Source organism: Neolamprologus brichardi, chromosome 3 (assembly GCF_056152115.1).
Source record: "Neolamprologus brichardi isolate AB-2024 chromosome 3, ASM5615211v1, whole genome shotgun sequence".
Taxonomy (NCBI): Eukaryota; Metazoa; Chordata; class Actinopteri; order Cichliformes; family Cichlidae; genus Neolamprologus; species Neolamprologus brichardi.
The window spans coordinates 58,222,966-58,246,521 of NC_142106.1; the positions used below are offsets into that span (position 1 = coordinate 58,222,966).

General features: G+C 41.0%; 2 protein-coding genes across 2 annotated transcripts in view; both read right to left on the bottom strand.

Annotated features, from left to right (window-relative positions):
- The window catches only part of LOC102787331 (uncharacterized), a 526,954-nt gene that overhangs the window by 422,221 nt on the left and 81,177 nt on the right, over nt 1–23,556 (bottom strand). The window contains exons 14-15 of the mRNA XM_087838425.1: nt 22,916–23,095; nt 20,443–20,492 (exon numbers count right to left, since the gene is read on the bottom strand). Coding sequence (XP_087694551.1) covers nt 20,443–20,492; nt 22,916–23,095 — 230 coding nt within the window. The remainder of the gene's footprint in view (nt 1–20,442; nt 20,493–22,915; nt 23,096–23,556) is intronic.
- LOC148105963 (stonustoxin subunit alpha-like) lies at nt 5,162–13,752 on the bottom strand. Its single transcript, XM_087838006.1, has 3 exons — nt 13,682–13,752; nt 6,298–6,344; nt 5,162–6,149 (listed from the first exon to the last, which is right to left on the bottom strand). Exons 1-3 carry the CDS (start codon nt 13,735–13,737, stop codon nt 5,611–5,613), a joined length of 642 nt encoding a protein of 213 aa, XP_087694132.1. The 5' UTR covers nt 13,738–13,752; the 3' UTR covers nt 5,162–5,610.

Consider the following 23,556-nt stretch of genomic DNA (forward strand, 5'->3'; position numbering starts at 1 on the left):
TCAGAGGAATTGGTGCGCAAATTATCATCACTCACCAATCAGTACTGTCGCTCTCTATACACAGTTCACGCGATTGCAAAGTGAAAGCAAAAAACAAGCGCAAATTCAAACGCGATTTCAGTATGTCACATATTGACAGTGGCCGATGCCAATGACATAATTACCCAGCTACATTTCCGAAAGAATGCAAAAGCATTGACATATATTTTTCCTTCCTACGATAGGCCGACGGGCAGGGCAGAGATAGATTTTGGTAGCCCGACTGGAAAAAAGCCCCAGGACGTCGGGCTAGCGATTTTGCGAGCCCTGTATCTGATTGAGGAATAACTCATCTTTGGAAATGAGAGTTTATTACAGAGAAATGGCTCTTTCCAAAATAAAAGCTATACTATACGCTTCTTCTGGGCTATATTCTCAGCAGCATATTAAACATATCAGGTCCCCATAAGGAGAATCATGTGCTAACGGCTGTCTAAATGACTCGGGTAAAGTTTGTAGCATGCTTGCTTGCTTGTTTTTGTCTGCTTCCACTTGTCTTTGCACTAGGATGATGTCGGCATAAATGTGCAGTCATATTCGTTGTGTTCCCACTAGTGCTGTCAGCGTTAATCTGAAATGACGTTAAGGTCACAACACGGCAAATCTCCGTTAACGAGCTACCGCGGATCGCCCCGTGCGTGGGGCTGGAAGACGTCAACACATTAACGAGCTAACTGCGCTAACACACTAGTTCCCACCAATTGAGCATTGCTGGCACATCCAACATACTGTTTTACTTTTGTCCATGACGCGCTTACCTTCAGGGTCATACGTCACATGAAAACCAAAATAGTTCCAAACGCCAGATCTGAATGAGGGTGGGGGAGGTTCAATTTGCCATGTTGCAACGAGCTTAACTTCTGTCTAGCTAGCTTGCCCTGCGCTCAGTGAATCTGTGTTCGACTACTCCGCCTAGGCTGCACTGTCGAGCGCAGATCCACTGAGCGCTCAAAACAGACAGCATCGTCAGAAGGAAAGTTGATAAAATAAATTAAAAATGTTGTATTGTTCGATACATATGCGTACCGAACCGAAAGCACTGTATCGAACGGTTCAATATCGATACGAGTGTCGTTGCACCCCTAATATTTATTGATGAATGCAAACAAACCCTGACACTGAACCATCGTCCAGCTTTCACAGAACAAACCTGATCACATGACCTGCTGACCCAAACAGTGAAAAGCTCCATGGCAACAACAACAAACAGCCTCACATATGTTAACAGAGGCTGTTAGAAGCACAGAGTCTTTACAGTCTTTCTCCTGTTTGTACACAGATCTCTGCACATCTTCATCACAGTTACTCACAGACGTGCAGAGTGTGTGGATATCAAAGCTAAGTTTCCACCATGTTTGTAGTCTGTACTGGGACTCATGGAGCATCTCTCTATGAGCACTCAGTGCTTTAAACAGTGAGTCCCAGTTTAACCAGCAGCCTTCACACCACACATCACACAGACATGGAAACTTCAAACCCTCAGACTGAAGACACCATCAGAAATAAACAGATTGTGATGAAGATGAAGAACTGGAACAGTTTGCTGTGGTTTCTTCTGTTCCTGTCAGAAATAAGAGTCTGGCAGCACTTTGCTCTCCTTCCACATGTTTAAGGAGGAAGTGAAGAAGAGCGAGTGAGTCGTCTTCCTCTGTGGGCCCAACATCAGGCAGCAGCCACGTATTTTTAAAAACCCAGCACACTGCTTCAGAAACACTGAGTCCAGGTGACCAGAGTCATGTGATCAGTGAGGTCTTCACTCAGGACGTCACAGCTTCAGGACCTGATTCAGAGGTTTATAAGGACGTGGATCATTGGTGCTGATGTTGTGTGAGAGCTGGTGAACCATGGGGAACATAAATAACAACCAGGCCATCAGCAATTCTACCCCCAGCTCTAAAACCTACATAATACACTATACATATAGTTATATAGGTTATAGTATGTTATATATAAACGTAGCTGAAGCAGTTTAATTTGTAGCTTCACGCTGCACTTCATATGTTTGTCCACCAGATGGCAGCACAGAGGCCTGTGTTGGAAAGCTTTGAGTAATGAAGCGTTTTCAATCCAAGCTTCAGAAAGCTTCATGTGGTCATTGTTGGGTTCAATATTGAGGAGGGTTAGAGGAGGTAATCAACTTTCAAAATAACAACACTGATCCGGCCAGGTGGAGTCAAACGATGATTTAATGCACGCGTGGGGGGACCACCGCCGTACGCAGACAGCGCCGATCCCTGACTTACAGAGCATAAGCAGATGCTTTATATACCATCAGGGCTTAAATTTAATACGCCCCTTCAACGTCAATCAGATACAGGTCATACATAGGTTTCAAAACCACAAAGACTTTTAACACAGTTTAAAATAACATTGTCTCCGTCTCCACAGCAGATGCTTCCTGTCAGCCTTCTGACTTTCACTTCTCGTCTGGAACACCAGACCCACACCCTGCAAGAAACTGTTCCTCTTTTTGCAGAGACAAGTTTGCAGTTGCAAGCAAACATGACTAACCTCTCACCTATAAATGAGTCTATCTACTGTGTGTGTGTGTGTGTGTGTGTGTGTGTGTGTGGCTCGACCTCACACGAACTTTGTCTTATGAGAAGAGAGGCCAATTCTCATGTGCATAATAACCTAACTGAAACTATATCTGTAATATGTTGAATAAATGTTTTAATCAAATGAGTGCCCCTACTTCAAAGCTTAATAAAAAGATATAAATGACTAAAAGATAACAATGAATAACCTGGTTATTCAAATAGCATCCTCCCAACAGCTCCTCAAAGTACCTTTCACAAGCACGCTCTGCAAAAGCCTGCACTTCCTGTCTACTTTGGCACAGAGTGTACTCAGAGTTAGGCCTTTCAGAATCAGCACATACACATTTAAGATTATAACAAGCATTCAAAAGCATTTAAGATGATTGATTTAACTCAACAGTTTAACGTGGTTATAACTGCACCTGTAATAAAGGCTAATTGGGTACCAATATGTTTAAACATCTGAATGCAATATCAATGCTGTAGATTATGTTATTAATGTTAGTACTGCAATGGTAATGATGATGATTATTAACAATAGCAGTAAAATAGTTTCCCTAATCCCCACATCATCAAGGAAGCAACCAGGAAATATCTGCTGTGTGTAAAAACAGCAACACAAGAATCCAGAATGAAGACAAGAAACTCAAAGCTCACACACAAAACAGGTGGAGCTAATTTTGTGACGTGTTTCTGTAAAAACACCACAGAAGTGAATCATCAAAGTTTCCATGTGAGCTGATGATGCTGCTGCAGAGTTTCTGTGAACCTCCTGTGACCCCGCCTCCTCATACAGAGACATCTTATTGTTCTTCAAACTGCATCACGTGGACACATGTGATTGAGTATTGTAGTATTGATCCCAATGCTGGTATTAGTACTGGATCAATAACACTGGATGGATGCGTTCAGCATGGAGCCCCTGAGCTGTGTTACAGACAAACATGAAAACTGACAGGTCTGTGTCATTCACAGTCTGTAACACTTCTAAACAACAGAGGCTGACCCAAGTGCCTCAGAGCCAGGCACGCTCACATCACAGCTCTCTAAATAAGCCAGTTTCAAAATAAGAGCTGAAAGCTGTGTTTGCTTGTGTTAGCTTATTATTGTGGAGACTAACATTCAGTGATCATGTGTTCAGACTCATAATGATTACTCTCAGAAATCCTGATCTTTGTATTTACTGTGTGTTGGATCAATAACTGAGATTCATCGTATCACACAGCTGTGCTGCTGCTGCTGGTGATGTCAGCACATCTGGAACAATACGAGGTATCTGCTACCAGACTGAGCAGGACGTGAGACCTGTGGACTGTTTAAAGCTGTCCCTCCACAGCTCACTCAGACCTGATCCACACCTCAGTGATATTCTCTGACTTCCTCAGTAGAGACAGAAACCATTCAGATCTGGGACGATCAGCTGACTGATGATGTCACACAGACTGTGTTTTTCAGGAACAGTGATTCTGATGTGAGCCTGCTAGCTGACAGCAGACCTGATGAAACCACATGTTCACATCTGTGAGGACAGACTGGACTCTTTGACTGCACCTTGGTTCTCCTCAGAGGTCTGTACAGGAGCATGTCCACCCCCACTGAAGATCTCAGTCACTGTGAAACATAGAAAGCTGCTTGTGTAGCCTCTGCCTCACATGTAGATACAGCTACAGGTTTCTCTGTCAGTCAGACTGAAACAGTGTCCTGATGCTGCATCATTCAGCTCTGTGCCCCAGTCAGCATCACTGTGAGCTACCAGTGTCAGTGTTTCTGCCCTTTTCCTGTAACACTACACTCAGCACAGGCTCAGCTGCTATCCAGTGTTGGACTTTGGCTTCAGCTGCTGTGATAGATCCTCTAACATAGATCAGCTCTGCTACATGTTGTTAGATAAGTGCAGCTGCCTGTCATGTCCTGATGTTTCTCTGGCTCAGCAGCTTCTCCATCAGAGGTTCACATGGAGCTGATCCAGTATCTCCAGTAACTGTGTTCTGTGCCTCACTGGTTCATCCTTCTGTCTGTGTGACGTCAGTCAGATGTTGAAGTTAAACTCTGTAATCTTCACTGTGTCACAGAGTTCAGTGAGTCCCGTTATTCACAGTATCAATCAGATCATCAGAGAACAGCTGATCAGCAATCAGTGGTGCAAACAGCACCTCCTGTGGTGAGAGGATGCAATAATGCAATGTAGCATTTTTACACTCAACACTTCCAGTCATGGAAACTGTCTGTTGGATCTGTTTGACGTTGCTTTCTTGTGTTGCTTTCATGGTTAGAGTTCCTCACAAATGTCCAGATTATTCTTCTAATGAGGCGTCGACCATGTTTTCAGTTCTTTGGAAGAAAACATCGCCCTTTGCCATCCTTACTTTTCTTTGACTTCTTCAAATGCAGCTGAACTCCAGCTGGTATTTTATTGGACTTTGCAGCTGTTTCTGGTCATCAGTTCATTCCTGCAAACCTCTGAACCTGAACAACAATGATGCTGCATTGCTGGCTGATCCCAAAAGGTTGATTCTGTTCATCTGGACGTTTTCACAAACGTTTGCTCACTGATCAGGTGACTTCTTCAGTCTCAGCTGACTGCAGCTTTACAACCTTACAAACAGCACATTTGCACAATGACTGAAACCAGCAGCAGCAGCACCTGATATATATGATACTAATATAATACATATACATATATAATCCATACTAATGATGAAGGAACTGAGCTCACAGTCCATTGTTCATTCAGTGAACTACTCAGTTTATTTTGGGCCTCAGAAATGCTCACTCTGTTTGTACATCACTGTCAGCAATAGACTCATTCTGCTGTGTGGACAGGAACACATGTGACATCACTTCCTGTTTGTTTGTGACTGAAGAGGAAGAAGTTTACAAGGAATCATTTAGAAGAGTTTCAAACATCAACTGATTGAATCCATGAATCTGAAAACGTGTTTGTGAGTGAAAGAGACAGACATGTACAGACTGAACTATCTGTTCAACAGTCAGAGTGTTTCTGTAACAGGAGACACTCTTTACACCCCACTCAGCACAGGGACACTGAGTCACCATGAAACCTGAACATAAACCCAGGATAAAGAGTTTGAGTGAATGTGGTGTTGAAGGTGTGGAGGTGGATCAGAGTGTCAGAGGAGACTCTGTAGAAGGACAGAGTGCCAGCAGGACAGTCCACATACACTGCTGCTCTGTTAGAGACAGAGGAGGAGGAGGAGGAGGAGAAGATGGATGTTTCTCTCTTATTGTGTCTGACAGACTGAGGACCATAATCAGAGCAGCTCAGACTCCAGGACTGATCATTGTATCCAAACAAACAGTCATCACTGTCTCCTTTCCTTCTGATGCTTCTGTAACTCACTGATATATAAACTCTTCCTCTCCACTCGACCTCCCAGTAACAGCGACCAGTCAGACCATTTCTACACAGCAGCTGAGGACGAACATCAAATCTGTCTGGATGATCAGGATATGACTGAACCTCCTTCACATGTGTCACCTTCCTGTTGTTGTCAGACAGTTGGAGGTTTGTGTTCACTGTGTTTGTGTCGATTGTGAGTTGACAGGAATCTGATGGAGAGAACAAACACAATCCAGCTGCAGTTATTGATCCATCATCTGTTCATTGATTGACACTTTGATGATGACTCCTGACATGATGAAGATGGTTGAATGTGTGCTGCTTTGTTTTCATGAATCCCATTAAAAACACACTTACACTTCCTCAGACCTGGTCTCAACCATCGGACTCCAGCAGGCTCCACCCTGAAAGGAGGAGGGGGGTCAGAGCAGCACAGTCAGCATGCACACATGGACATTACATGGCTCTCATACACACACTGTTACACACTGAGCTCAAAGCTCGGCTCCACTGTTTTATTCAAAGAAATCGACATTTATTTATCAGCACATTTAAAAACAGCTTGAGCCAAAGTGCTTCACAGAGTAGAGAGAAAATAGGAAACATACACAGTAATTACTATAAAGACTCGTCAGAATTGAAAGCTACAGAGTACAAATGTGTTTCCAACCGGGTTTTAAAAATGTCGAGTGTTGGTGACGACCTGATGTGAAGGGCGACTGTTCCAGAGTTTGGCTGCAGCGATCGATAAAGCTCACCTCTGTTTGTACGTCTAGTTCTGGTCAGAAGCTACTTATCTGCAGACCTGAGGGCTCCACTTGGATTATTTTGTTAAAGAGAGATAAGATGGAGCCAATCCATTCAGAGATTTAAAGACAAACAACAAGATCTGGAAGTGGATTCTACCACGTACTGGTAACCAGTGGAAAAAGCTGGAAAAAGCTGGTGATGGGTCGTCTAGCACAGACCCACCGCTGGAACCAGACAATTCATGAGGGAGAGAACTGTGACAGCGCCGTTCCTTCACTTGACCTCAGTCGCTCTCGTCTGCTCCCTCGTAACACTGCTCTTTATTGAGGTTACATGAATATGCATAAGTTCATTAACATATGACGTCTTACACAGGTATGAACAAAGAGTACCAGTCTGTGCATAGTGTAGGTATGTGTGTGTGTGTGTGTGTGTGTGTGTGTGTGTGTGTGTTCCAGATGTGACCCTGTGACCCCAAAGCTGGTGCTAAGAGTCCAGTGGTCCCCCTAACAAAGGGCTCTTATACTTAACCAGAGGTGGATGCAAAATACCAGGGAGATGAGAGAGTGAACCGGGTTGCCAGTCTTAAAACAGATCTACTAGGGCGATCGTGGCTCAAGAGTTGGGAGTTCGCCTTGTAATCGGAAGGTTGCCGGTTCGAGCCCCGGCTCGGACAGTCTCGGTCGTTGTGTCCTTGGGCAAGACACTTCACCTGCCGCCTACTGGTGTTGGCCAGAAGGGCCGATGGCGCGATATGGCAGCCTCGCTTCTGTCAGTCTGCCCCAGGGCAGCTGTGGCTACAACTGTAGCTTGCCTCCACCAGTGTGTGAATGTGAGAGTGAATGGGTGGATGACTGGACGTGTAAAGCGCTTTGGGGTCCCTAGGCGGGACTAGTAAAAGCGCTATACAAATACAGGCCATTTACCATTTACCATTTACTGAGGCAGCAAGATTTCTTCAAGAAAGCAACCAAAGAGAATAATGCAGCAGTCGAAGCCACGTGGTTAGTGAGATGATTGCTAAAGCAGGGAAGCCATTCACAGAAGGTGAATTTGTCTAAAAGTGCATATTGCAGGCTGCAAATATAGTCTGTCCGGGAAAGAAAGGTCAGTTTAGCAACATCAGCCTTTCTGCCAACACCGCAGCAGATCGCATTTCTGACCTGTCAAGTGACATTTATGACCAACTGTGTGAGAAAGCCAAATGTTTCAGTGTATACTCAGTCGCTCTTGATGAGACCACAGACATCACCGACACTGCCCAGCTCCCAATGTATGTCCGTGGTGTTGATGACAGTTTTGAAGTGATGGAGGAGCTGCTCACAGTAATTCCAATGCATGGCCAGACCACCGCTCAGCAGATATTTACAAGCTGTGTGATGCCATTGAGAATGTTGGTTTGCCATGGAAGAGGTTTGTTGGAATAACAACAGATGGAGCGCCATCAATGACAGGAAGGAAAAATGGACTGGTGGCACTTGTTCAAAAAAAACTGGAAGAGGAAGGCGTGGAGGAGGCCATTGCTCTGCACTGCATTATCCATCAGCAGGTCCTTTGCAGCAAATGCCTGAAGTTTGACAATGTGATGTCTATTGTTGTGAAATGCATCAACCAAATCAGATCCAGGGGCTTAAAGCACCGAAGGTTCTGTGCTATTTTAGAGGAAATGGAGTCAGAATATGGGGATGTGCTCGACTTCACTGAGGTACGTTGGCTCAGCAGGGGAAATGTATTAAAGAGATTTTTTGAGTTGAGAGCAGAAGTGAAGCCTTCATGGAGAAGGATGGAGTTAGTGTTCCTGTGCTAACTGATCCCAAATGGCTCATGGACTTAGCTTTTCTTGTTGATATAACACATGAGCTTAATGTACTGAACAAGATGTTACAAGGCCAGGAGCAACTTGTCAGTGCTGCCTATGACAACGTGAGAGCATTCTCCACAAAACTTGCGCTCTGGAAAGCTCAGCTCTCTCAGACAAACCTTTGCCATTTCCCAGCATGCAAGGCACTCGTGGATGCAGGCACACCATTCAGTGCTGACAAGTATGTTGATGTCATTTTGAGGCTACAGGAGGAATTTGATCACAGATTTGCTGACTTCAAGACACACAGAGCCACCTTTCAAATTTTTGCAGACCCCTTCTCGTTTGATGTGCAAGATGTCCCTTCTGTGCTTCAAATGGAGCTCATTGAGCTGCAGTGCAACTCTGAACTCAAAGCAAAGTTCAGGGAGGTGAGTGGAAAAGCAGACAAGCTTGGACAATTTTTGAGAGAATTGAGCCCTAGTTTCCCTCGGCTTTCCCCAATGTTCAAGCGGACCATGTGCCTTTTTGGTAGCACATACTTGTGCGAAAAGATCTTCTCCACTTTGAACTTCAATAAGTCCAAGTACAGGTCCAGACTTACGGATGATCATCTTCAAAACATACTGAGGGTCGCAACTGCTTCCTCCCTCAGGCCAAATCTGGCTCGGCTATGCGAGAGGAAACGCTGCCAGGTCTCTAGCAGCAAGGAGTAGGCAAGAGAAGCCATGTTCAGAAGAACAGTTCATTTTCTACAGTGTTCCATTCATGTTCAGAAGAAGGTTATAGAACTGTTAATACAGACATTTCAATCTAAATACAGCAGATATAGAAGACTGAAAAAAAAAACACATAAGTTCACTGACTAAAAGTATCTTATTATTATTTTATTTATGTATTACAGATTGATTTATTTTCTTATTAATTCCTAATTTGTTTATTTATTTTTCATATTTTGTTTTAAAAAATAAAAATAAAGAGATTTGAGAAGATTGGAATTTTTTAACCATGCCTTTCTTGTGGAAAACCTAACGTGGCCCAGCCTCACCGAGACTCTGCCTGCAGCGGCCCCCAACTAAATTGAGTTTGGTGTCCTACACCATAAATCAGTAAGAGAGGGTACGACCTCTCTCATGGCCCCAAGTGGTGTGTGCATGCCAGAGCACTCTGGAAGACACACAGTCTTTACAGACTACTCAGGATCAAACCTCTATCATCATGCAATCGATTATAAAACTAAGCATATATAAGTAAATATTTCTAAGCATAAATGACAATCAACAGTATAAACCTTACAGCTGGTTTTAATAACAGAATTCATTTGTTTCTCAAATGAGAAAGCTATCGAGAAACAATCCTAAATCTTTAGTTCTTAACTTTTCCAGTGGGCCAAGGTCGACATTATCTGCTAATGCTAAATAGGATGGCATTATTAACTAATGCTAATTTGATGTGAATTAGCATTATGCACTAATGCTAACACTTACTTTTTAACAATGTGAGTAGCTAATGCTAACACTATTTCCCTTAACTTTATAACAATGTGAACGGCTAATGCTAACACTCTTTTTCCTAGCATTACAACATCTGAGCTGCTAATGCTAAGTAGGCCGCCATTAGCACCTATGTCTAATTTAATGCAAATACGCATTAGAACCTAATGCTCATATCGTTTTCCTTTGCTTTATAACAATGTGAGCAGCTACTTCTAATTAGCATTAGCTAATAACAGCAGTCTAATTTAATGCAAGTTAGCCTCATTTGCATTATAACGATGTGAGGAGTTAATGCTAAGTATGCTGCCATTAGCGGCTAATTCTAATTCGGGGTGAATAATTATTACCAGCTAATGCTAATATCGTTTTTTCTTCCCTTTTAACAATGTGAGCAGCTAGTGCTAGGTAGGCTGATGCTAGCAGCTAATGCTAAAGCTAAAATAATTTGATGTGAATTAGCATTACATTAGTGAGAAGTTAATGTTAAGTAGACTGCCATTAGCAGGTAATACTAATTTTAGGTGAATAAGAAGTGGCAGCTAATGCTAATACCATATTTTCTTGCTAATGCTAAGTAGGTTGGCGTTATAAGCTAATACTAATTTGAGGTGAATTAGCATTATCCGCTTAACTATGAGTAGCTAATGTAAACACTATTTTTCATTCAATTTTCACTTTTCCCCTGCGATGTGAAGAGTTAATGCTAAATAGGACGCCATTAATGGCCAATTCTAATTTTACGTGAATAACCATTAGCAGCTAATACTAATACCATATTTTCTAATTTGACGTGAATTAGCATCCTCCGCTAATGCTAACTCTTTTCCCTTGCATTATAACAATGTGAGCAGCTAATGCTAAGAAGGCTGCTGTTATTAGCTAATGCTAATTTGATGCGAGTTTAGCATTATTGGGTAATGCTAACACTTTTCCCTTCCCTTTTAACAATGTTTGCAGCTAGTGCTAGGTAGGCTGATGTTAGCAGCTAATGCCAATTTGATGTGAATTAGCATTATATTAGTGAGTAGTTAATACTAAGTAGACTGCCATTAGTGGCTAATGCTAATTTTAGGTGAATAGGAATTTGCAGCTAATGCTAATACCATATTTTCTTGCTTTATAACAATTTGACCAGCTAATACTTAGTGAGTTGCTGTTATTAGCTAATACTAATCTGAGGTGAATTAGCATTATCCCCTTATGCTAACAATGTTTTTTCTTACTTTTTAACAATACGAGTAGCTAATGTGAACACTTTTTTTATTCAATTTTAACTTTTCCTCTGCGATGTGAAGAGTTAATGCTAAATAGGATGCCATTAGTGGCTAATTCTAATTTTAGATGAAAAAGCATTAAAAGCTAATGCTAATACGAAATTTTCTTGCTTTAAATCAATATCATCAGCTAATGCTAGGTACGTAGCCATCATTACCCAATGCTAATTTAGGTGAATTAGTATTATCCACTAATGCTAACAATGTTTTTGCCACCTCTTTTCTCTTGCATTATGACAATATAAGCAGCTAATGCTAAGAAGGCTGCCATTATTAGGTAATGCTAATTATTATATGTTTTAGCATTATCCGCTGCTGCTAGCAATGTTTTATCTTACCTTTTAACAATATCAGTAGCTAATGCTAAAATTACTTTCATTTCAGTTAAGCCTATTTAGCATTAATTAACTTCATTTAGCATTAAGAAGTTTATGGTAAATAGGCTACCATTAGTGGCTAATGCTAATTTTAGGTAAATAGAAATTGGCAGCTAATACTAATACCATATTTTCTTACCTTATAACAATGTGACCAGCTAATGCTAAGCAGGTGCCGTTATTAGCTAATACTAATTTGAGGTGAATTAGCATTATCCGCTTATACTAACAATGTTTTTTCTTACTTTTTAACAATACGCCATTAGTGGCTAATTCTAATTTTAGATTAAAAAGGATTAACAGCTAATGCTCATACTGTTTGCTTTGTAAGAATGACAGCAGCTAATGATAGAAGTCTACCGTTATTAACTAATGCTAATTTGATGTGAATTAGCATTATCCGATAATGGTAACTCTTTTCCCCTGCATTATAACAATGTCAGGAGTTAATGCTAAGTAGGCTGCCATTAGGGGCTAACTCTAATTACGTGTGAATAATTATTAGCAGCTAATGCTAATACCGTTTTCTCTTTCCTTATAACAACTTGTGCAGCTAATGCTAATTTGATGTGAATTAGCATTATATTAGTGAGCAGTTAATGCTAAGTAGGCTTCCCTTATTTACTAATACTACGTTGACGTGAATTAGCATTATGCGCTACTGCTAATACTGTTTTCTCTTACTTATTAACAATGTGAGCGGCTAATTCTAAGTACGCTGTTGTAAATAGCTAATGCTAATTTATTGTGAGTTAGCATTATCCAATAATGAAAACACTGTTTTCTCTTACTTATTAAAAATGATAGTAGCTAATTCTAATACTCTTTTCCGTGGGTAACAACGAAGTGAGGAGTTAATGCTAAGTAGGCTGCTTTTAGGGGTGAATAATTATTAGCAGCTAATGCTAATACCGTTTTCTCTTTCCTTATAACAATATAAGCAGCTAATGCTAATCTGATGTAAATTAGCATTATATTAGTGAGGAGTTAAAGCTAAGTAGGCTGCCATTAGCAGCCAAAGGTAATTTGAGGTGAATAAGCACTAGTAGCTAACGCTAATACCCTTTTCTCTTGTGTTATAATGATGTGACGTTAATGCTAAATAGGCTGCCATAAGTGACTCTTTTCCCTTGCATTATAACGATGTGAAGGGTTTATGCTGAGTAGGCTCCCATTAGCAGCTAAAGCTAGTTTGAGGTGAATAAGCATTAGTGGCTAACGCTAATACCCTTTTCTCTTGTGTTATAATGATGTGAAACGTTAATATTGTTCTCAAACAACAGAATGAGAATGAAATATTGATTCTAACAGGGCCCATAAACAGCATTAGCTTAGCAGCATTAGATTATCAGTGTTTCCATCATGGTCACACAAATCCTTAGCAGAGCAAAGTGGCCTACTTAGCAATAGCTGCTCAAGTTGTAGAAAGCAAAGGGAAAACAGTATTAGCATTAGCTGATAAATGTGCACTTGAGAACAAGTCTATTGTGAATTCAGCCGTGAATGTAGAGTTTGTCATTATTTAAGCTTCCATTTCCAAATGTTAGCTGCACCTGTCTGGCTCTTTATCACACACACAGACTGAAATGATTCACAGCCTTGTTTCATCCTTCTGTCAGTGTCACTGACTGTCACTGTGACTGTGGACATACCGCATGGGAAACATAGACATGGCTGACACTTTATTAGGTACACAGTGGCCACTATCTCAGGTATAGTACACCTGTGACCTAATAAAGTGTATCTAAAGTTACAAAATGTTGTCTCTGTCCAAATATTTATGGACCTAACTGTAGGTCTACTTTCAATAAAACTCTCAACATGACTTATCAGTTATCATTAACGTTCCTGCAAACAGACTCCTTGGAAACCCCCTACATAAATATCCACGTACTATCCAGCTAGACTAGTGTGTCTAACCCTGAAAATATTCCTGCATGTGTGATTGTTCATGTCTCATCTGCAGGAAACAAACAGGAAGTGAGTGAAAGACACAGGAAATGTTTCCAAGTCTTCCTCCTCTATCAGACATTCTCTCCATACCTGAGAGTGTCCAGTCTCCAGCCTGGATCCTTCAGTCCAGCCGACAGCAGCTTCATTCCTAAGTCACCTGGATGATTGTAGCTCAGGTCCAGCTCTCTCAGATAGGAGGGGTTGGAGCTCAGAGCGGAGGCCAGAGAAGTACAGCCTTCCTCTGTGATCAGACAACCTGAAAGACTGCAGACACACAAAACAACAATCCGTCTGTTATCCATCTCTATGGCAGCATAACTAAGGGATGGTTCAGGGTCACCTGATCCAGCTCTAACTATAAGCTTTATCAAAAAGGAAAGTTTGCAGCTGATCTTCAAAGTAGAGAGGGTGTCTGTCTCCTGAACTCAAACTGGGAGCTGCTTCCACACCCAGTCCAACATAGCCAGGCTTTCTTTGTCTTTGCTGCTTTGACAAAACCTCAAATCCCAGTCAGAGATGATGAGCATCATCACAGTGATGATCATTTCTCTGTTAACCCAGGTTTTCTGCTTCAGGATCTGTGCACGCTCACAGAACAAGGAGACCTTTAAACATCATTTCACTAAATGGATGGACTGAGCTCAGCCTACAGATGAACTGGATAAATAAAGATTTGACTTCAGTGTGCTCAGTGTTACTGTCTATTCCTAAAATGATAGCTGCACTTTAGAGCTCTAAAACTGGAACTGACACATATAGGGCTGGGCGATATGACCCAAAATTCATATCTCGATATTTTTTACCTGGACGGCGATATAAGATATATATCTCAATATATTTTTTCAAAGCCATAAAGTAAGAACAAAAAGAGAGTTCTTAGTCAAAGCTGTGTCCCAGATGTCACACAGGCACTTTTATTAACATAGAGTATAGATGTACATAAAATTTACTCAAAAATAAATTATGAACATTTATTAAATAATAATGCTCCATAAATAAAAGAAAACAATGTTGTTTTTGTGCATAACAAAAAGCTCACAATTGTGCAGTCAAAATGTAAACTAAAAGACGCAGAGCATAGTAACAAAGACAGATTTCACAGCTGCTCTGTTCCCAACTTCTACTGTGTGAGTGACAGCACTGAGTTTGAAATCCTCTTCGTAACCACGTCTCTTAACAGGTGCCATTTATGGTCCTTATATACAGTAGGGTAATATTACGTTGAAGCACAGTACGTATCACTCCGCGAGGCTGCTCGGTAGCCGTAATGCTCTAACAATCCATCAAGCGGTGCAGCTCCGTAGCTTAGCAAAGTCGTACTAAAATATTTTTTGACAGATTGCTGAGCGCCGTGTTCCACATAAAATCAGTTCGCGGCCATCAAGCACAACCAGAATTCATACATAAGGCGCGCTGTCAACTTTTGAGAAAATGAAAGGATTTTAGGCTGTGTAGCGCCTCTGGGCTGCATGGCGTTAGCGTGGTTAGCTTGTTAGCGTGGTTAGCTAGCTAACACGTTGACGCCGTCCAGCGATGTGCAGTAACTCGTTAAAGGAGATTTGCCGTGTCCATCTTGTCGCTTCCTGCAGGTGAAGCGATGGGGGACGAGGGGGAGTTGTGTTCAGTGAAGGAGGGGCGAGGCCGAGTAATGTTGCGTAAAGACAAAAGTGGACGAAAGAGAGGCAAACTTGCGGCTCCACAAGTATAGTTATAAGGTAACATAGACTATATCGATATAAACGATATTGTCACATCTTATATCTCGTATAAAAATATATCGATATTTTTTAAAAACTCGATATATCGCCCAGCTCTAGACACATATTTAAACTCTACATGTTACTCAGTACATTCAGTTCTGACACTCGCCCACAGTTCAACAAAGGAAACATGGAGATCACATCAGTTTGTCACCAAAGTCTAATTATTCCAGAGGGCAGTTTTGATACAACTAAAGTTATTTTTAAGCAAAGTTGAGTTTTTTATCGTCGGAGTACTTCAAGTCTGAAGTATCACTTAAATACATTACACGCTGTTGATGGCAGCAAACAAACCACCCAAACAAACAGAGGTGGGAGGCTTGGGCAGACTACGTTGGATCAGCTTGTGGGAGGAGTCTAGATAAACCAAAGAAAGACAAGCTAACAAACGCCACAGTGAAGTGAGTAGCTACAAACTTCAGGCCGATTAGTGTTGTTGAAGAAGTCGGTCTGAGGAACGTTCTTAGGATCAACAAATGACGGCATGTATGAGCCTCAAGACGCACCATCACAAGAAGAACACATGAGCTGTAGAAAAAGGAGAGACTACGAAAGCCACGGTGTTACAACATGAACCAGCTGTTGGTCTCTCTGGAGACTACTGGACATAGCTGGGTAACCATGGTTACCTGGGAGTTACAGAAACGTGCAGAACATGTGATTCATGTTGCACAGCAGTGGGACATTTGAAATAAAGTCAGCACACTCAGTACAGATAGTGCATCAAATATGATGCTGCTGCCAGACGTCTGCCTTTGAACACGTCCCTGCATCGCGCACAACACCAAGGTTGCCATGGCAATCACAGCTAACAGGGACAAAGTGCACAGCTGGAAGCCTGCAGGTATATTTAACATGATGTATTTCTCAGTGTCCTGTCTGTGAGAGACAAACAGCCTCTGTATATGTGTGTAAATACAGCATGAATATGTAGAGGACATGTTTGTGGATATAAGTAAATGAATGCTCTGCATCATTTGAATCTTTGATTCTTGTTTCTGTTGCAGGTCTGTGACTGAACTTCTGGGAGGAGAAACGTTGGTTTCATGCTCTGTGATTGTTTTGTCATCTCTCTCAGGTGATGGAGAGCTCAGATGATGACCCCGCCTACATGGTCAAATTCAAGTCTACATTCAGAACAGACCTGGAGACACACAAGGAAAATGCCAACATTGTATATGTGAAAACTGCTGCTGCACTGGAGCCAGATTCAAGGAGCTCAAGTGTTTACTCAGATCTTACTGAACTTACTGAAGGAACAGAGGGTTGTTGGAGAGAAACCTGTGGAAGCAACAACATCCGAGCCACCAGAGAAAAAGTTGGCCCTGTTGGTGCTTCATCAGAGTGTGATTGTGAACAGGAGGAAGCTGAGAACAGTGTGGAGGATACAGAGCAGAGCCCACCATCAGTACAGAGGCCTGTCCATTAGAGTGCTGCTCCAACATGCAGCACATGTACTTGGCCACAGCTGCAACATCTGTACCTGTGAAAGCTTGTTCTCTGTTGCTGCTCATATTGTACAGAAGAAGAGAGTTTCTTTATCATCAGAAAATGTCAATGAGCTTGTGAGTCTTAGCAGCTGTCTCGGTGCAGAGGAGGAAGAAAATGTCAAGTCAGAGGAAGATAAATGCAGTTCATGTTGTCAACTCAACCTGGACTATTGAAAGAGTTTTTCTTTGTCTTGTTTCTGACTGAGATTCTCCAAAGGAAATCCAGCACAAACACACACTTCACACACTCAAAGTCCTGCACAGTAAATGAGCTGATGAGCGTTTGTGTTGCTCCCTGATAACAGAACAATAGTTCTGCTGGTTCCTGTTCTGAAAACACACATTTATAAATGTTCACTTGCTTTTGATCAAAGGTATGTTGGTGACTCTGGACGCTGAGGGGAACTTTGTAAAAAACTAGATCAAATGTTAACGTCCTGGCAGAGGCAAAGAACTTTGATTTGATATTTGATTAGATTCATGTTTCAGCTCAGACTGACAGAAATATTTGAACTGCTGCTGTGTTAAAGGGAACACTGCTGTTAGAAAGCACCTGATCTGTTTCTGCACACTGAATGTTGCACTTCTCATACTGCAGTACTATTAAAATAAGTACACAATACACTACTTTTGAACTCATGATTGAATGTTGCTGTAACAAAGCCATTAATGGCGATTCAAAGTGTTCATGGTTTCCCAGCACAACAAATGATTGCACAAGTGTGACTGATCCACTTTCTAATGTGGGTGTAGCCCACACTGTGTGTCACTGTGTCACAGGTGAGTCTGTGTGTCCAGGTTCTATGAGGAGAACAGGATATAGTGACTGAGTCCAGCAGCTTAAAGTCTGACTCCATCCTCCATTTAAATAACTCAGACCAACTGAATAGCTTTGCCTTTGTGTAGCTGACACTTCATTTTAATGTCCTTCTATTCTGGTTCATCTGGTTTCAGTTTCTATAAGCACACAGGTTTCATCAGGGACTCTATGACCTCGGTAATCTTTGCTGGGCCTTAATGCTCTGAACAAAGCTGCACATCACAAATTCAAATTCAAATTTTTATTATTTGTCACATACATAGTCATACACAGTACGATATGCAGTGAAATGCTTGGACAACTGCTCGTGACCTAAAGAAAAAAAAAGAGAAGGCTATGAATAAGATAGGAAATAAATATGAAAATAAAAAAGGCTAAATTTAACCAGGAAGGAATAAAATAAAATAAAATAAAATATAAAAATTAAGTTAAGAATGAGATAACTGTACAACACAAATTAGAATTAAGGGTAAATTTAACTGGGAAAGAATAAGATAAAATATATAAATTAAAGTTGAAAATAAAATAACTGTACAACAAAATACACAGTACAGAAATATATAAGAATGTATGAAGAAATATAAATATAAATATATATATATACACACACACAATAACAGCAGCTGTACAAATATTAACTGGAAATGAGGAATATAATGTCCAGTGTTGTGCAATCCACATTATATAGTGTCTTGTGCAGTGCAAATATGCTTAAAGTGGTTTAAGTGATGAAGTGCAAAACAATGTCCAGAATGTCCAGTGTATGTGTAAGAACTATATGTGTGGGTCAGTACTGTGTGGTGGTGTGATTGAGAGACCGTATCGCCTGCGGGAAGAAGCTCCTCCTCAGTCTCTCTGTGTTGGTCTTCAGGGAGCGGAATCGCTTTCCTGACCTCAGCAGAGAGAACAGTCTGTTGTTGGGATGTCTGAGGTCCTTCACGACCATCCACAAGACTAAATAGAAATGAATCAGTCTTTCATTTCTCACTGCTGTTTGACTTCATGGAAAGAATTACTGTCCATCCAGGCTCCTGAACATGAAGCTGATGAAGGTGGAGTATTGTGAGGGCTGATGGAGATGATGATGAGGAATCCAGGAGCAGTGGGTGGATGGCAGCATCAGCATGAAGGATCAGTGTGAGAACACATGATCATCCACAAAGAAAACCAGTCTGAGTGTCTGACGCTCTTGTTAGAAAGACGCAGTCCCAGCAGTTAGCTTGTCTGCTAGTTAGCTGAGAGCTAACTCACTTGTACATTGAATACCAAACCGTGTAAACCAGGGGTGTCAAACATATGGCCCGTGGGCCAAATCCAGCCCTTGAGATAATTTCATATGTCAAATATTGATGAATTTTCAGGCTTGCTGATAATCAATGTGAGCATGGCTGAGATTTTATTCTGATGAGCAAACCATGTGGCCAAACACTTTAAGAGACAGACTGGGATCATGCCATTATGTGAAAGAAGACGGAAATTTCCCATAGACAGCAAGGGTAGTGGTATAGACCAGGTACACAGAGAAATGGGAGCTGTATTGAAATGCAAGCGTGTCAGGAAAGAGTGAAAAGGAAAAATGAGCAGCATCTGGCTGCATTTCAGTGATATTGGAGACCACAAAGCTGAGTGTAAAATTTATATAGGAGATATACAGGAGACGCTGAGAGAACTGATAAAATTAGGAGCTGGCTAAAGTGAGACCCATTTTTATTTCTAACCATTTTCCATTGTGGAGGACAAAAGGTTTCAAACTCGTCCAGGTCTTAAACCTCACGTGTGTTCTTCCTAATAGCAGTAAATGGATAAAAATAAGGCTTTTATGAAAACACTGAATAAAAATTGCTGCCTTTAAAAAGACTAAATGTACAGTTCAGTATTGAATACTACATAAAATAAACCATATATAAAGTGTGTCTGAATGGCAGAGATGCAGAAATATGTGCATATAGCACAGAGCCACGGCTCAGTGTCTCACAGACCTGAATGTGCTGTTGAAGCCATTTATAATTATAACGTAATTCTTTACTCGTTTGATCTGCTCCTTTCCACAAGCGTCCAGACGTAGAAGGTTTTGGACTTTTAACTATATTTTCTTAAGTTTTACAACTTTTCTTACTGTTAAAAACCTCGTTGTGGCCATTCATGCTATACAAAGTAATTAGACATGTGTGGTATCTACAGAAATGTCAGAATCTCAGCTAAAAGTTCACAAAACCATCTCAACAACCACCAAACAGCTAAAACAGCAGGTGAACAGATTACACAAAAAAGATGTAAACACAAATCCCCCTGATCATCTGTTTTTTTAAACATGAAGCGCAGTTTTGGACGTTCATTTACTGCTGGTTCAGTGAATTTTGGTTTGACAGTGATGAAACCTGCAGTCTCAGAATCTGTGAGAAGTCTGCTTTCAGCACGCAACAGCATTGTTGTGTTGTGTGCTGTGGATTCACCTCTGCAAACTCATCACTGTTTCACCATCATGTTTCTACTTAGACAATAACAAAGGAAGCAGTACCCAGGAGCTACTTCCTGTCTTGTTAACATTAGAGTATGTTGCCCTTCAAAACACCTCCACTTCTCCTCTTATTAGAGGACTGCCTTATTATTAATCTGCTAATTCTGTCAGTTGATGAAAGAAAAATGCTTGATCTCACCTGAGAGTTTCCAGTGTACAGTGTGGACTCTTCAGTCCTTCAGACAGAAGCTTCACGCCTGAATCCTTCAGGTTAATGTTACTCAGGTCCAGCTGTCTCAGATTAGAGGTCTGAGAGCTGAGACCTGAGGACAGAGCTTCACATCTTCTCTCCGACAGGTCACAGTGACTCAGTCTGAAAAATAACAGATAAACAATTACAAAAATAAAACACTTATGTTGAAGTGTAATGAGATACTATTATATTTAGCAATATTTAATCTTGTTTTTGTCAGGAAACTGAGCACTTGTGCAGAGCAACATGTGGAGAGAATTAGAGGAGAAGAAGTGAAGAGAGAACAGCAGTAAAACAACAATGAATTGTTCAGTGTGCTTTTGATATCAACAAAATGTGTCAAATTTCTTTATTTTGTATTTGTTTTAGTAGAATTGATGATCATCACTTAGATAACAACCACAGGCCAGGTCTAAATTGCACTTTGGTAACAGCTACACCCAGAAATATTTCAGAAATGTGGAAAATTTTTGCTCCATTGTATTCAGTATTGAACAAACTGAGTACCGATGACCACTTAATATTTTTGATATTTTATTTGAGTTGTTCCACCTGATCTGTGTTAACTTGAATAAACATTTAAAAACTAAAGCTATGATCACATATGTACTTACACAGCTTTGTTGGAGGATTTGACCGCTGGCAGCAGCCTCAGAAGAGCCTTTTTAAATGCTCATGTTCTCACTTAGATCATTTATTTCTACTTACATTTTTTCTGGGAAAAATGGGGATTACTTTGAAAACAGGAACTATTTTCCCCAAAAATCAGCCCTGGATTAGTAAATCACTCAAACATCTTCTCAGGCAGAAGAAGCTGTCTTGTTATGAGGGAGAGAAGAAAAAGATTGAGGTACAGAAACTTGTTGAAAGAGAGATAAAGCAGCTAAAATCAGGTCTAAAAGTAAAGCAGAGCATAAGTTGAATAAAGGACACTCAAGGCTGGCTTGGAAAGGAATGAAGTCCATGGTGGGGATGCAGAACAAGGACCAAAGATGAATGTGATGCTGAATCAGCAGAAGACTTGGACTCATTTGATTCCAGCTTTGATATCATTGATTTCAATGAAGAGCTTTGTGATTGTAGCAAAGGGCTGGTAGCTCTGAGAGTGACACTGATGAGGTGTCTGTGAAGGTTCGCAGTCATCTAAAGAGCTTAGAAAAAAAGGCATCTGGACTTCTTTAAGTTTCTTGAAGACGTTTCACCTTTCACCTCTCATCCAAGAAGCTTCTTTATTTCTAGGGTCAAATGGTGGAGAGTCCCAGATTAGCCTGTGTACAAACAGACTTCAGCCATATGAGAGTGAGTGTGAGTGAATGAAAGCACACACAGGACACTCTGATCTCTGAATGTGTGTGACTCAGTGAAAAAGAGGATTGTACTGGATATACTGTGACTGACAAACAGAGTTTAAAGAGAAAGGTGTTTGGATTAAAATGGATTATGCTAAAGTGAACGTGCTAATGAAATCTGAACTGACTGAAATGTGAAGTGAAGATTATTCAGATGTAAAAGAGGGAGAGGGGGTGATAATAAGGTGGGGCTGGAGATCAGTGAAGGGCATGTAAACACCTGATTGGCTGAGTAAATATGAGATCGACAGTTTCACAGTTTTCCCTGTGGATTATAACTTTAAGAAGATGTGACATTCATCAAGGAATCCTGCTCTCCGGATTATTTCCATGAACACTGATCTGGAACACATCAACAGTGCTGGAAGTGCCCATCTCACCACCAACCTCTCTGTGCACATTCACTTTTTAACCCTTTGTGAGACAATAAAGGTGTAAATGGGGGTGGCTGTAGCTCAGGTGGTAGAGCAGGTCATCTACTGATCGGAAGGTTGGTGGTTCGATCCCTGGCTTCCCCAGTCTGCATGCCAAATATCCTTGGGCAAGATACTAACCCCAAATTGCTCTCCGATGCATCCATCGGAGTATGAATGTGTGTGTGAATGTTACTTAGATAGCACTTAGAAAAATGTGCTGGTGTGAATGGGTGAATGTACAAGTTGTGTACAGCGCTTTGAGTGCTCAGAAAGAGTAGAAAAGCGCTATATAAGAACCAGCCCATTTACCATTTAAATCTGAGTATTTATCTATGTTAGTGCAAACACCTCTAATAGGTTGCTTTGGCCTTTCCAAGTCATAACTTCCCTTGGAGTCTGCGGTCCAGGCTCCTAAAATTTAAGGAGCAGTTAAAGCACTTTAAGGAGTGCTTTAACAAGCACTACAATCTAGAGGAGAGCTGCACTAACAGGTGTGACTGATAAGATCTGACCTGCAAGGATACTCATGTTTATGTATATCAGGACATGCAGGGAAGACATGGACATCAACTCTGTCAGGCTGCCTGAGTCCTTTCACCCGCATCAGCTCAGAACTCTGCATTATCTACCGAGTCAGACTCAGAGGATCAGGGATCAGAAGTTCTACAAAGAGTAGAACCAGACTTCCTGTATAGCGGTCTGCGGGCCTACTGATCCACAGTGTCAGCACAACTTTCACATCATATTCATCTCAGCACAACTAAAACGTGTGACTGACCTCAGAGTTTCAAATCGACATCGTGGATTCTCCAGAAGAACAGACAGCTGCTTCACTCCTGAATCCTGCAGGTTGTTGTAGGTTCCATTCAGGTCCAGCAATCTGGGATACGAGGGGTTGGATTTCAGTGCTGCTGCCAGATAATCACAGCTGATCTCTGACAAATCACAGTCCTTCAATCTGAATAAAAAATGAAATATGTAAGTTTATTAGTGCTTGAAATCCTTCAGTGTTTCATCATCTGTTCAGAGCTGAAGAAGGTTCAGAATGTAGAAGTTTAGAAAATGGAAACTACAAACAGCTGAAGCCAAAAGGAAGCAGCTTCAAGCAAACACAACAAGAGAAAAAACTCTGAATGTTTCACATTAAAGTCGTACATTCATCATAAAAACAGGACAAAGTCGTGTGTTTCCTTCAAGGAACAACATGGCTTCCCTTTTAAAGGTGAATTGTGAAAGAAATGGACATATTTGAAGTCCAACACCTTTTTCCAGTCACATTATTAAAGCAGAAAAACTACAAGCTCATTTTCATTCCAACAAGTCATCTTCTGATCCTTTATTATTATTGTTATTATTCAGTATTTATGGAGGATGTTTTTAAATTAGGCTCAATTATGTGACAGACATTTCATCCCATGT

What these genes read in the sequence shown, in the direction of transcription:
- LOC148105963 (XM_087838006.1), bottom strand. Translation starts at nt 13,737, where the DNA reads ATGAAGCTGCTGTCGGCTGGACTGAAGGATCCAGGCTGGAGACTGGAC. An exon ending in TGGAGACTGGACACTCTCAG is followed by an intron (nt 6,345 to 13,681) that starts GTATGGAGAGAA and finishes TCCTCCTTTCAG; the next exon opens with GGTGGAGCCTGCTGGAGTCC. An exon ending in GAGACCAGGTCTGAGGAAGT is followed by an intron (nt 6,150 to 6,297) that starts GTAAGTGTGTTT and finishes TCTCTCCATCAG; the next exon opens with ATTCCTGTCAACTCACAATC.